The sequence below is a fragment of the Chamaea fasciata genome, unplaced genomic scaffold (genome assembly GCF_029207755.1).
Source record: "Chamaea fasciata isolate MVZ Bird 193981 ecotype frontalis unplaced genomic scaffold, bChaFas1.0.hap1 SCAF_13, whole genome shotgun sequence".
NCBI lineage: Eukaryota > Metazoa > Chordata > Aves > Passeriformes > Sylviidae > Chamaea > Chamaea fasciata.
Window position 1 is genome coordinate 1,697,572 of NW_027094098.1, and position 11,549 is coordinate 1,709,120.

The 11,549-nt window shown below is 64.7% G+C and overlaps 2 protein-coding genes across 2 annotated transcripts; one reads left to right on the forward strand and one right to left on the reverse strand.

The window, feature by feature from the left end:
- Positions 1-3,205: 3,205 nt before the first annotated feature.
- LOC136296517 (basic salivary proline-rich protein 4-like) lies at positions 3,206-4,854 on the reverse strand. The gene is made up of 3 exons (XM_066195665.1): positions 4,260-4,854; positions 3,654-3,743; positions 3,206-3,465 (listed from the first exon to the last, which is right to left on the reverse strand). The coding sequence occupies exons 1-3, from the start codon at positions 4,852-4,854 to the stop codon at positions 3,206-3,208; spliced, it is 945 nt and encodes a 314-aa protein (XP_066051762.1).
- CAMKV (CaM kinase like vesicle associated) lies at positions 4,353-11,544 on the forward strand. Its single transcript, XM_066195299.1, has 11 exons — positions 4,353-4,437; positions 7,516-7,624; positions 8,823-8,954; positions 9,033-9,107; positions 9,183-9,321; positions 9,401-9,521; positions 9,743-9,818; positions 9,898-10,034; positions 10,112-10,190; positions 10,264-10,351; positions 10,487-11,544. Exons 2-11 carry the CDS (start codon positions 7,530-7,532, stop codon positions 10,967-10,969), a joined length of 1,425 nt encoding a protein of 474 aa, XP_066051396.1. The 5' UTR covers positions 4,353-4,437; positions 7,516-7,529; the 3' UTR covers positions 10,970-11,544.
- The last annotated feature ends 5 nt before the right edge of the window (positions 11,545-11,549 follow it).

The window sequence follows — 11,549 nt, forward strand, 5'->3', positions numbered from 1 at the left end:
TCGTTAGCTGACAAGTCTGGTGTGGTTACAGTGACGTGTGTGAGGGCGGGCCCCTGCTTTAGGCTGCCCCCCTCCTCCCATAAATGTGCTTGCAGAGATGACAGATTTCATGTTAATCCACATTTATCCTGCCCTAATTACGCTGCAGGAGGTGAGGAGCGAATGCCCAGACTTCCATGCCAAGGGTTGGCATGTGCCCACCCCTGTCTGATGCTGCCTGACACTGCTAGCTAGGACTGGTGCTGGCAGTGTGCCAACTGCCATGGCACCAGGGACAGGCAGGTGACCCCTCAGGGTGGCACCTTGCATGCCACCTGGCACCCCTGCCCCACCTGGGGGTGTCTTAGAGGTGCTACCTGGGCACACACAGGTGAGCACTGGGTGGCAGCACCCTGAGGTGCTGTGTGGCTGGGCATGGTTGGTGGAGCTGTGGGCAGGAGGGGCCATGCCAGGCCGTGCCACACTGTGCCAAGTTGTGCCAAGCCACCTTGTGCCGTGCCCATCCGCCACGGCTGCAGCAGAGCAGCCAGCGTCCCATCCCGGCAACGCGCCGTGCACACACAGCACTTTAAATGTTTTATTTGGGGAAAGTGCTGTCGTTAGCAGGGATTAATTATTAAAATCGGAGCCATCTATAAAACATGAGTGGCCGCACGCGGGGCTGCGGGTGCACAGGCAGAGCCGGGCACGGTCCCGCCACCAGCATCGCCCGGGGATCTGCTGCGACGGCGTTTGCCGGGGATGCCGCAATGCCACCTCGACAGCGGGCTTGGGCTCCTGGTGGCACACTGGGTGCAGGCAGCGGGTGCCACGGGGTGGGGGCTGGACTGGGGACGTGGAAAACTGTGATCAGTGTTTGGGTGAGGCAGTGGTCTCCGGTGCCAGCCGTCCCGGTGAGAGGTGGCAGGAGGCAGCAGGCAGCGCCGAGCTGTTTTTAGCGGCTGCCGGTGCTGGGGAGCGGGCGTAAAGAGCAGCCGCCGCGGCACCGACGTGCCATTTTTAGAAACCGGCGAGTTTTGCTAATGATGCCTGTGAGCGGCGGGGGGGGTGCACCCCGGCACCCCCAGTCCCTGCTGCCCCCACCCCGGCCCCCGCAGCCAGCCCCGTCCCTCTGCCCTCCCCGCCTGGCTCGAACTGGGGGCACCCACAGCCCGGGGCACCCCTGCACCCACCTGAGGCTCTGATGGCCCTCAGAGAGCTCTGCCGTCCCCCAGAGAGCTTTGGTGGTACTTGAGGAGCTTCGGGGCCCCCTGGGAAGCTTTGGTAACCCCTGAGGACCTCTCCTGGTCTCTGAGGAGCTTTGGTGGTCCTTGGAGAGCTTTGGCGGTCCTTGGGGAGCTTTGGTGGTCCCTGGGAATCTCTGCTGGTCTCTGGGGAGATCTGCTGACCCCCGCAGGAGCTTTGTTGGCACCTAGGGACCTCTGCTGTCCTCCAGGAAGCTTTACTTTACCCCAAAGCCTTCCAGGTTATAGGGCACATATTCTTCTCCTTTCTCTGCCCCTGAGACAGCACCAGCCCTCAGCTGGGGAGGCTCACCCCACCCCAGCATCCATTCAGGACCAGTGTCAGCCATGTCCCAGTCCTGGTCCTCTCCCTGGGGGCCAGTTCTCTCCCTTGGGCCAGTTCTCTCCCTGACCCCTCACCCTGAGCAGCCTCCCTGGACCCTGGTCCCTACGGCTGCAGGTATGGCCAGAGACCCAGGGGATCCCCAAAACTCTTTCAGTGGGAAGGGGAATCAAACCCTGATTCCATGTCATCATTGTGATGCAGGAGTACACTGTGGAAAACAAGCCCCCTTTCCCCCACCAGGGCTCCAGGGGCAAGAGCCAGCCCTGGATGTGACAGGGACGAAGCCAGTGCAGAGGTACAATGCTTTTTGTACTGTCATCTACACAGGGACAGGCCACATCAGGAGCAGGCTGGCCGGGGACCAGCAGCCATGGTCAGTAGCGCCCAGCCAGGTGTGGGGCAACCCTGTCCTCACACAGGGTGTGATCACCAGCTGGGATGGGCTGGCGGAGCTGTGGCACTCTGGGGGACACCATACCTGGTGGCCGAGCTGAGTGGCTCTCTGGCTGTCCCCCTTGACACCTTCCAGGGCACATGGGTGCCATGGGACACCTGTGGGGAGGGCAGCCCTACTGCTGTGCACCCCCACTGCTGCTCATCCCAGTGAAGGGCCAGGGGTGGCCATCAGCAGCCGCACCCCCTCTTTTTCTCCCCCCTTGCTCCCCGCTGGCCCCCCGAAAGGAGGGATGGGGTTTATTTGGCCCCGTTGCCGGGCCGACGTGCGCAATTATCGCTGATTGCCTGGCGGTTGCCATGGCGATGGCAAGCACGCAGGGATGCGGTGCCGCGTGGTGCTTGAGTCACGGACACGCTGAACACCCCCCACTGCACCCCACTGCACCCCACCACAGACATGCTGAACGTGCATCCCACTGCACCCCAGAACAAACGGGCTGAGCACCCCCACCCACTGCACCCCATGGCTCCCCTCAGCACCATCTGGGCTGGCCCTCCACCCCCTGCACCCTCCTGGGGCAGGGGGATGCAGCCAGATGTCCCCCCGCTGAAGCAGGGGGTTATGTCCAAGTGTCCCCCAACCCACATCCCTCATCTGAGGCAGAGGTGTACAGCCAAGTGCCCCAACCCTGGCAGCCACCCCTCAGGCATCCTAGGCTCACTCTCCAGAGGTGCTGTAGAAAAAATCTCCCCTGACCAGCCATGCCACCCCACACTCAGCTGTGGAGTGTAGTGGGAAGGGGGTGGGTGCATGGGGCAGTGGGACACAGCACTGTAAGGACAAATGCCACTCGGGTCAGCAAGGCTCATCACCCCAAAACAGGGCACAGAGTGGACCAAGATCTGAACCAGACTCAGGACCAGGAGGGGACCAGAGTACAGTGACGGGACCCTGTGGCAGCTCTGCTACGGCCAGGAGACTGGTGCCAGGAGGTGCCAGGCACGAGCCGGGGTCAAGTGACAATGGAGAAGTGCCACCACATTTCTCATGCTGCAAGCCACCACCGGGCAGCCCCGAGCCACACGGGTGCCTGCCGGGTAATTATGACTTACGCTCCAGGTCCCCACGAGGTGCAGAGATTAATAACCGTGGCGCGCTGCTGCCAGCCGGTATGATTAAACTCTTGATTAGAAGCTCAAACTACAGTGCCCTGCTAATTCCCCCCGCTCTCACACACCCTTAATTATCCAGCATGGGTGGTGGTAGGCCTGGGGGCTGGCAGGGCTCGGTGCCACACAGGGGATGGGTGCCGGAGGCACCCCAGCTGGCTCTCCCTTGGAGTGCTGGCGGGTCTCCAGTGAGCAGAGGGGAGATGCTGGATTTGGGACCCTGGGCTTCCCCATCCAGGGGAGGAGGGGACTGTGGGTCCCGGGAGTCGATGGCCACACCCATGTGGCGGCTGAGGACAGTGCAAGTCAGGAGGTTTGGGGAGCTGGGGTCTGGTGAGCACAGGGGCGGGAGGGGAGGGAAGTGGGGGTGCAGTTCGGAAGCAGCACCATATGGGCAGCAAATGCCAGCGTGTGGCACGCAGCCGCTGGGGAGGCTCCGCACACGTGGCTGCACTGTGTGAGGAGTGGGGGTGAAGGGGACTGGTGCGCTGCTGTGCCCTGGGGGCCGTGCTGCCCACCCCAGGCTGGGTCCCGTGCCTGGGCTGTGGACAGAGGTGAGAGGATCAGGGTGGCCGATTTCTTGTCCCTGTCTTGTTCCTTGCCCCAGACTGTGGGACAAGGACAAACCCTGTCATGGGGAAGTGAGTAGAGCCTTCGGCCCTGCTGCTGGAGGAGAAGTTGCCTGGTCCCCACTGGATGATGGCACGGAGGCAGGAACATGTGTCTACCCGTATCCTCATGTCCCCTTTTAGTGCTCTCAGGGGACAGATATCTGTGGCGCTGAGACCACGCTCAGCTTTGCTAAAATCCTGCTCCCATCCCATTCCAGGCCGGGGGCCATGGCACAGCCCAGGGGATCACGGCTCACCCCAGAGGGCACACTGTGGGGTCCCGTGGGGTCTCTGGTCCCATGAGATCCCCGGCCCCCGGGGTGTGGCGGTATCCCGCCTCGCCCACCGCGGCGCCGCTCGGTCCCAGCGCCACGCGTGACCCGTCCCCACGGGCGGGGCGCGAAGTTTGGCGGTGACGTCAGGGGCGGGGCGGGGCGTGAAGGGGGCGTGGCCCCCACGGTCCCGCCCCCCCAACTTGCCGCGCCGGGCGCGCGGGGCCGCGCCGCGACGGACCGACGGCTCGGCTGGGATCGCTGGGATCGGCGGGGATCGGCTCGGCTCGGTTCGGCTCGGCTCGGCTCGGCTCGGCCCCGGCCCCGGCCCGGCGCGGGAGGGCGGGCGGGAGGGGCGCGCTCCCCCCGAGCGGCGGCCCCGGGCCGCGGCCCCCCGTTGCGGTCAGAGAGGCGTGCAGGTGAGCGCCGCGCCGGACGGGGGGCGAGGGGGGCCGGGCCCGGCGGGGGAGGCGTTGCTGGCATCTGTCACTGTCTGGCCCGGGGCTGCCCCCAACTCTCCTCCCGCCCCCGGTACCCCGGGACGTCCCGACGGGGCCGCGCGTGTCCCTGTCCGGTGCGTGCGCGCCCCGACGGCTGCCCGCCGCCGCACTGCCCCCGCCGGTATCCCGTGTCCCGCAGACCCCGAGCCCCGACGGGCGCCATGGGCACAGAGAGCTGCCGGAGCCCGGCTCCCCCCGCGCCTCCCCGCTCGCCCCCCCGGGCCGCTGCTGCCCCGGTGCCGCCCCCGTCTCCGCGAGGCGCCCGGAGAAGCGGGCCGGCACCGCGGCAGGGGATGCTACCGGGGAGCCTCTCCCCGTGCCCCCGTCGCCGAGCATCCCCTCCCGGACCCCGCACCTGTCTCTCCCGCAGTCCGCTCCCTTCCCGCTGCCGCAGCGCTCCGAGCCGGCCAAACGCAGAGCTCCCTGCGGTGCGCGGCCCGGGCTGTCCCTCCGTACGCCCCGGGCCGGGGGCGGTGGGACTCCCCCTGCCCTGTCTCAACCCCAGCCCGGCGGCTCCCTGGGCAGTGCCGGGCCGCCCGGCCCCTCCGCCTCTCCTCCGCTGCCCGCTGCCTGCCCGCTGCCTGCACTAGCAATATTTCGGTCCGTCTTAGCCCGGCTGCGTTTTCTGCCTCTCCCCGATGCATTCTTTCCCCCGGACGTGGGGGCGGGATAGCCGGGGGAACCCCACACGGACATGTCCAGGGCAGCTGCAGGTGGAAGCGGGGCTGGAGATGAAATACCATCCGGTGGCACCTCCCGCCGTGGGGCAGAGCTGGGGGTCGGGGGTTGGGGGGCCCCGCTGGCGAGGGTTGCACGGCTGCGTCATCCCTCCGTGCCATCCCCACCCGGCCACCCACTTCCCCGCTATTGTCTTACACCCGCTGTTGCTTCTGCTCCCAAATTAGACACTTGGAGGGGGGTGCTGGCTGCGTGCGGGTGCCAGCGCAGCACCGAGCCTTCCCCCCGGCACCCCGTGGAGGGAGCACTCATCCCTTCGCCCACCTCTTGCCTGGGTGCCCCTGCCCCGGTGGGGATGCTCTCACCTGTGGGGTGCAGGTGCTGACCCCGATGTTGGACTGGGTGCCAGCCTCCCTTGCAGGGTATCCCAGGTGCGCTGAGCCGCTTGAAGCCAGCCTGGGGCAAGGGAGAGTGGCCATGCTCAGCCCTGGCAGGATGGGTCCCCACTAAACCAATGAGAACTAATTTTATGAGCGCAGATTAGCTGAGTGCTCCCAGAGACAGCAATAAAATCCCAATATATCATCCCACCTGGGTCCCTTTCCCAGCTAATCCTGGCACCGTGCCGCCAGTGCTGGCAGCGTGCCTGCTCACCCGGCCAGCCCTACCCCTGATCATCTGTGGCATTGAGCCCACTGCCCCTCCAGCAGCTGCCAGGGCAGCCCTCATTCCCCTTGGCCAGGTACAGTGGCACGGCAGTGCCAGTGTCATGTGGCATGGGGACACAGAAGTGCCAGGCAGGGCACGTTTGCAGGGAGAGCTGCTGGGATGAGTCAGGTGTAGGCTGGAATGCCTCACCCAATCTGTGGCACAAGCAGTGGCGTCCCATGGGTGCTCTGCTTCTCTTTTGGGACCTGGTGCACACTGAGCAGGACTGGGGCAGGTGCTCTTAGCCGGTGCGGGTTTTCCTGGAAGGATGGTGCCTGGGTGCCTTTCAAGCTGGGAGCACCCATCCTCTAGGCATCGCTCCAGCAGGTACGCAGGCAGTCAACCCCAAAAGATGGAGGCAGGAAGGAGCATCCCCCCATTCCCTGGCTCACCGCACTCACGTCCCACCCAGGTTTGGGTCGATCACCCCAGGGAGCACTTAAGTGCATGCCCTGGGTGCTGCAGGCAGCATGCCTTCCTCCCAGGGCCTGCACAGCAGAGAGGGGGGCTGTGCACCTGCAGGTGGGTCGGGTGCTGCTGGGTGCTGCCGGGTGCTGCCCGTCCCTGCCCCCTCCAAAGGATGTGCCGCTTTCTGCATCTTCAGCTCCCATTGCCATAGCAACAGGCTCGGCGCTTGGGTACCCGCTCTGCCGGCTCCCGCATCCCGCAGCCATCCTGCCCACAGCCCTTGCCTCGGGGCCCCGGGCGCTGCCAGCACGCCACAGCCAGGCCTGCACAGCACGGAGTGGTGTTTGGGGAGCTTTAGCACCGGGCAGTGGGTGCCTCCAGCATCGTGCCAGCTTCCCATCACAAGGTCCCGCTCAGGCCCATCTGAGAGGGCTGGGGGGCCCCAGGCAGCCCTGTCATCTTCTGAGCCATCAAAAAATAATGTCAGCTGAAACTTCCTCCTGGTGACACGGTGGGAAAGGGGAAAAATCACTTTATGTGACCGATTTTTTTTTTTTCTGGGAAGCTTCCAAGAAGGATCTGGTTTTGAAGGGTTCCCAAGAGGGAAGCAAGGGGCAAAGCACCCTTCCTAAAGGGCTGGAGAAGCTGGCGTGTGCCAAGGCTGGTGTCCTGACCGCTGCCGATGGCAGGAGGGCTGGCACCTCCAAGCTGCAGTGCCACCTGCCTGGTGCCAGTCAGGGCTGGTTGGGGATGGAAAGCTGAGACTGGTGTAACCCACTGCATATGTGACAATGTGTGACAATGCTCTGCCTGGGGAGGCCCCGTCTGCTGAAATGTTACCGTGGGCAAAACTGGGCTGAGAAACAGGAAAGGATCTGTTCACCTCCGCTTGCCTCCCCAGTGGGTGCTCCAGGCACTGTGCTAACCCTGACTGCTAATTAATCATTAATAATCCACAAACTGGGGCCAGAGGGGCCAGCCTGTGGCTGTGCTGGCAGCCTGAGCCCAGGCAGAAAGGCTGGATGCCACGGGGTTGGATGCACATCGGTGGGGCTGGGCACATGGCGGCTTGCAGCAGCTGCAGAGCACGAGCAGCCGCTGCGCTCAGGTTCCATGTTAATTAGCACAGCTCGGGAGGGTCTGCTGTGGCTCCAGGGGGGGCAGCAGTGCCAGGGCACTCACTGCCTCTCCCTGCCCTGCCAGCACCGGGCCCTGCGATGCCGTTTGGCTGCGTGACGCTGGGAGACAAGAAAGATTATAACCAGCCGTCTGAGGTGACCGACAGATATGACCTGGGCCAGGTCATCAAAACGTGAGTTGGTCCCTCCATGGCCCCACGGATGCCCTGGGAAACCCCAGCCACATGTGTGGGGCTCTTGGCGTGCTGAGGAGTGGCACAACACTTCCTGTGGGGGCTCTGGGGGTGCTGGTCCCCAGCTGGGCTGGGATTGCAGTGTGTATTTTGGGGTGGCTTTACCCTAATTAGTCCCTCTTGCTCGTGGGTGCATGGGGGATGTTAACAGCTAGCTCCAAGGAGGGCAGTGAGCTTTCCCACTGCTGCTGGCTGCAGCTGGGCAGCTCCCCGTATCCCTCCCTCCCCTCAAGATTTGCAGGGATTGCAGCAATTCCACGCGATCCTGGCTCCCTCGAGCATTTTGTGAATCAGGAGGGCTCAGCTACAGCAAAGGCAAGACAGATGTCACTTGGGGGGCAGTGGAGCACTGCTGCTTCCCCCAACTTTTATTGCCACGCTGAGGAACCTGTTAGGATGCACTGCAAAAAAAATGAAGCCCTCATACCCCTTGAGAGCAGCTTGACCACAAAATAGGCACCAGAATTTTTTCCATCAACTTCCAAAACACCTGCTTGGACAGGGGTCACACCTGCTGGGGTCACACTGCGTGGCAGTGGGGACCTTGGTGCTCTCAGATCCTTGCACCATCCTCTGGGCAGTTTGTCCCAAAGCTCACAGGTCACTGTTTCCCTCCACCCAGGGCAGTGGCCCTGAGGATTTCAGCCTAGTTGGGGGGATTGGAAAGCCAACGGCTTTGCTGGAGCAGTGCCAAAAGCCCCCCAGGGACTCCCCTGCAGCTCCAGCCTGGCCGATGGGCTCAAGCACCATTAATAATAGAACAGAAATATTGCAGCTACTGGCACATCTCCCTTTCTTTCTCCCCGACTGCTGTGCTGATGTTAATGTCGGGTGTGCTGCTGTTCCACCTTGGCACGAGTGGCTTCGCAGTAGGTCTTACCCCTCCTGTTCTGAGGCTTTTAAACCAGCAAATTCTCGCCCTTCCCTATCAATTTGCTTCTTCCATATCAGTTGCTTCTCACTGCTGTTTTTTTTCTTCCCCTCCAAAGTAGTTTTGAGCCACAGCTTTCTTCCACTTCTGTGGCATCTCCCCTGACTGCTGGGATCGGGGGGAATGCTGGTGGGCCCAGGGACCACCCAAGCACCCCAGTCTCAGTGGTCCCCAGGAACGGGGTGATGTCTGGGGGTACCCTTGCAGGGAGGAGTTCTGTGAAATCTTCCGGGCCAAGGAGAAGACGACGGGGAAGTTGTACACCTGCAAGAAGTTTCTGAAGCGGGATGGGCGGAAAGTGCGGAAGGCAGCCAAAAATGAGATCATCATCCTCAAAATGTGAGTGCTGGGGCTGGAGGGGATCCTGTGCTACTGGGCAAACTGGGAATTCCCACCCATGCCCCTGTCTCTCTGCAGGGTGAAGCACCCCAACATCCTACAGCTGGTGGATGTCTACATCACCCGCAAGGAATATTTCATCTTCCTGGAGCTGTAAGTTTGGGAGATTTGCGGGGGGGAGGGGGTGGCCCCACCAGGGGTGGGTCTTGGCAGAGCTGCTGTCTGCAGGGCCACTGGCCGGGAGGTCTTCGACTGGATCCTGGACCAGGGCTACTACTCGGAGAAGGACACCAGCAATGTCATCCGACAGGTGCTGGAGGCTGTTGCCTACCTGCACTCACTCAAGATCGTCCACAGAAACCTCAAGGTGGGTGACAGGGGTGTGGGAGCACCCATGGGTGCTGCCATGCCCCCCATCCTGGCACTCACAGTCCCTGCACCGGCAGCTGGAGAACCTGGTGTACTATAATCGCCTGAAGAACTCCAAGATCGTCATCAGTGACTTCCACCTGGCCAAGCTGGAGAACGGGCTCATTAAGGAGCCCTGTGGCACCCCCGAGTACCTGGGTGGGTGAGAGCCAGCTGGGTGGGCATGCAGGGGTGGGCAGGTCCCTGCTTTTCTTTACCATCCACTCCTTACTACCTGCTGCTGCACCCCCCATTCCCCATCACCCTGGGAGCTGATCCTGGCTGCTTCCAGTGGGTGCCTCCCCCTCCCCATCACCCCAGAGTCAAGAGGCCAGGTGGCTGGGGACCCCGGGGGATGGTTGCTCTTCTGTCTCTTGCAGCTCCGGAGGTGGTGGGGCGGCAGCGGTACGGGCGGCCGGTGGACTGCTGGGCCATCGGTGTCATCATGTACATCCTGTGAGTGTGGGGTGAGGAACAGGGTAGCTACAAGGGCTCGGGGCTGGGGCCAGACTGAGCCCCCCACCACATTCCCCAGCCTCTCGGGAAACCCCCCTTTCTACGAGGAGGCAGACGAGGATGACTACGAGAACCATGACAAGAACCTCTTCCGCAAAATCCTGGCTGGGGACTATGAGTTCGACCCACCGTACTGGGATGACATCTCACAAGCGGGTGAGCCCCACACCGGCGGGCACGTGGGGTCCCATATTGACCCCGACCAGCACTTACTTCTCCCCTTGTGCCACCAGCTAAGGAGCTGGTGACGCGCCTGATGGAAGTGGAGCAGGACCAGAGGATCACAGCGGAGGAGGCCATCTCTCATGAGTGGTGAGCAGTGGCAGGGTCAGCTGGGGAGCCAGGGAGGCTGGTGGGGGCTACTCACCCCTTACTGCCTCTCCAGGATCTCTGGGAACGCTGCCTCTGACAAGAACATCAAGGATGGCGTCTGTGCCCAGATCGAGAAGAACTTCGCCCGGGCCAAGTGGAAGGTGGGTGTGGGTGTGCCGTGCCTCTGTGTCCCCTCTCAGCCGAGGCCGGTCCCCCACCATGGGGCTGTGAGCCTGGTAAAGCTGCCGGTTCCTGCCTGTCCGACAGCCCCACATTCCCCCGTCTCTGCCCCGCAGAAAGCCGTGCGAGTGACCACGCTCATGAAACGCCTGCGGGCGCCCGAGCAGACGGAGACGGCGGCGGCCCCGGCAGCGACCCCAGCCTCGGCAGCGGCCCCGGCAGCGACACCAGCCTCGGCAGCAGCCCCGGCAGCGACCCCAGCCTCAGCAGCGGCCCCGGCAGCGACCCCAGCCTCGGCAGCGGCCCCGGCAGCGACCCCAGCCTCGGCAGCGGCCCCGGCGGCCACCACGGCCCCGGCGGCCACCACGGCCGCGGCCCCGGCTCCCGCCGCCGCGGAGCCCGCGGCCACAGAGCCCGACACGGCCACGGCCCCAGCCCCCGCCACGGAGCCCGCAGTCCCCGCCGCCACCGCCCCGGAGCCCGCAGCCCCCGGCACGCCGCCGGCCGCCGCGCAGCCCCCGGCCCCCGGCACACCGGCCAACAACACGTGTAACGAGGTCGGGGCCGCCGCCGAGCCCCCCAGTGAGCAGAGCGGCTGAGCGGCCCCCGCGCCCCTGTACATAGCCCCGGCATGGCCCCCGACCCCGCCTGCGCCCCCTTTTCTACGTGCCCCGCCGGACAGCCGGCCGCGGGGCAGAGCCCTGCATGGCGCCCGTTCCCCCGTGTCCTCCCAGCTCTCTCAGTCTGTCCCCCGCCGCCGTCCCCCTCCCCCGGGGATGCCCAGAGACGCGGGGCAGCCCCCCTCGGCCGCACGCCGCGCAGCGCTAGGGGGGCGTCGCGGGGTCCCCCGGGACACGCGTGCATGTGCGGGACCGCAGGCGGGGCCGCGCGGGACGGAGCGGGGGCCGTTCCGGAGACCCCCCCCCCCTCCGTCCCGGGATCCCCGGCGGGGAACACGGGGACCCCCGCCCGAGGGCAGCCGCACGGCCCCCCACGCGTTGTGCCTGGAGGACCCCCGCTGCCCCCTCCCGTGCCCCCTCCCCGGTCCCCGCTTCCCCCCTCGCAGCTGCATGCCTGCAGGGCCGGCTCTGCCCGCGGCTGCCGCCGCCGCCCCGCGCCCCGCCGCTGTATCTCTGGCAAATAAAGACCCCGCTGAGGACAAACTGAGACAGCACCAGC